Below are 2251 nucleotides of genomic sequence, written 5' to 3'. Positions count from 1 at the left end.
CCATATTTATGGAGAAAACACTTCATGTTCTGACACAGCTAAACATGGCTTTTCTAATTACTCTGCCTGCCTCTAGATTTACACACAAACATTTTTTGGTTTAGTCGTTAAGATTCAAAAGGTTCATTCTTATTTTGTCATGATCATGACACGTTTCATTAATTGGTACAATTATTACATAACTATCATGCATTGATAAGATCTTTCCATGGACATTTTGACATTACAAATAGAACTCCTATATGAAGTGAAAAGCAAGGCCACAATCCATTGATAACTGTGAAGACCAAAGATACTTTATAAATCACTCCATGAATCATAGTTACATATATTTCACCATTTTCCAAGATATATATTACTCCAGCGGCAAGATAGTTGGATTGTTGCAGAGACCATATTACATACATGACATGGCAACTAATGGTATACGCTCATTCAGAATGCCTTACCATTTATTCTAAGGGAGGCACCATTAATCACCATCATCTAGAGGCCTAGTTATCTAAATCCTTCAAATTTCTATACCTAATGTGACTAAAAACTACTACATGCAACTATATATATCTAGATATATATAATATAGGGTTTAGGTGGGCAATTCAAGGTTGCCCAATTGATTTAAAGCCACCACCTCCCGATTTAGAATTCCCTCCTTTGTCATGCCTTGGGTTGGCAGAACCTTCTCTATAGTCTACTACAGTGTTCTCCAGTATCCTTCCATTCAAACTCTCATACAATCCAATATCATCATCATCCTTCAATACTATATCTTCCTGCAACCACAAAAAGCCAAACACAAAGACAATCATATTGATATAATCTGCCTGCCTAGTCTCCAGCAAAGCTCTCCTAGTAATGCATGAGGTGCTCAATACAAGGAAAGAAAATAAAAAACCCACCTCACTACCCATTGTTTCACTCCCCATGTTTCCTGCGCATAGAAAAGTTTAATCAGTTTAACATATATATGAGTGCATTGAATATTTTAACAGAGAGGAATTTCTATATGGATTCAACAAGGTCAAGTAGATATCTATAATTAATGAGATAATCTGTATGCTGCTTCTGAATTTGATTGTATGAGTGTTTTACATCAATATTTTGATTTACATTCTATAATCCATCATTAAGACTTTTCTCCTTATACTCTCTATCATCTTAATGATGAATAACAGAACATGATCCAAAAGTTTTGCATCAAAGTTTTGAATCACACTCTCTGATCCATCCTCAAAATGATAGAGAGTGCAATAGTAAAGATAGAGGTGATCAATCCTCAGGATAATAGAGAGCACAATAGTAAAGATAGAGAGAATCCATTCTCTCCATCTCTATTATTGTGCTCTCTATTCTCTCTGTCTCTACTATTGCGCTCTCTATTCTCTCTATCTCTACTATTGTGCTCTTCATTCTCTCCATCTCTATTATAGTGCTCTCTATTTTCTCTATCTCTACTATTGTGCTCTCTATTTTCTCTATCTCTACAATTGTGCTCTCTATCATCCTGATGATGGATCAGAGAGTGTGATCCGAAACTTGATGCAAAAATTTGATACACAATCGAACTCAGAAACACTGCAGAAATACTCATGGATTGTAGAAACTTACGAGATTTAATGATCCAAAACATTGGTGCTGAAACACACAAGATTAAAGATAAGACAGAAAAGTACATTGCATACCTGGTAAAAGGGGCCTTGCTAGAGCTATAACAAGGATGCAAGCAAACACCATCAATAAGAGATGATTATGATAAGCCGCTGCCATGTTTTGCTGATACCAACAAGCTTTTTCAGGCCCAAGACCCACAACACACACAAAAACCTCCTTGATAATAAGAAGAATAAGAATGTATTTTGCTAAGGAGCCAAGATGATGCATGCTATATTTATACTATCACCATGGACCTCTCCAAGTAGCAAAGGACAAAAGAAGATGTCTCGCTCAGAAAATGAAAACCCCACTATGCTTAACTTCTGCGAGTGTAAAACTTTGCTCCAAAGACAATAAAGTCACCTCCCACTTTGTTATTGCTTACCAAGGTAAACCCACAATCTATGTCTGCTCTTCTCCATACATTTAGTGTGTCCTTTTGCCATTGAATATTTTGTACTTTTTTTTTGGTAAAGGTGATATTCACTGATCAGCATAGTGATATGCACTGATCACTTCAATTTTTTTAATGTCTTGCAGGTGAATTTCTTTAAGCGACATTTTCTGAGATGTTTGATTCGCCAAGAGATCTGACTTT

General features: G+C 35.6%; 1 protein-coding gene across 1 annotated transcript; it reads right to left on the bottom strand.

Moving 5' to 3' along the window:
• Positions 1-274: 274 nt before the first annotated feature.
• LOC149537409 (uncharacterized) lies at positions 275-1919 on the bottom strand. The gene is made up of 3 exons (XM_089800803.1): positions 1683-1919; positions 900-931; positions 275-773 (listed from the first exon to the last, which is right to left on the bottom strand). Exons 1-3 carry the CDS (start codon positions 1879-1881, stop codon positions 600-602), a joined length of 405 nt encoding a protein of 134 aa, XP_089656929.1. The 5' UTR covers positions 1882-1919; the 3' UTR covers positions 275-599.
• Between the last annotated feature and the right edge of the window lie 332 nt (positions 1920-2251).

Source organism: Cupressus sempervirens, chromosome 9, assembly GCF_028749045.1.
Source record: "Cupressus sempervirens isolate cs-2001-9-10 chromosome 9, ASM2874904v1, whole genome shotgun sequence".
In the NCBI taxonomy this organism is placed as follows: domain Eukaryota; kingdom Viridiplantae; phylum Streptophyta; class Pinopsida; order Cupressales; family Cupressaceae; genus Cupressus; species Cupressus sempervirens.
The sequence above is the reverse complement of the archived record's forward strand: the minus strand, read 5'-3'. Positions and strand labels throughout refer to the sequence as shown.

Coding starts and splice junctions, on each gene's coding strand:
- LOC149537409 (XM_089800803.1), bottom strand. CDS start 1,881: ATGCATCATCTTGGCTCCTTAGCAAAATACATTCTTATTCTTCTTATT. Junction 932..1,682: donor AGCAAGGCCCCTTTTACCAG/GTATGCAATGTA, acceptor TTCTATGCGCAG/GAAACATGGGGAGTGAAACA. Junction 774..899: donor GTGAAACAATGGGTAGTGAG/GTGGGTTTTTTA, acceptor TTGTGGTTGCAG/GAAGATATAGTATTGAAGGA.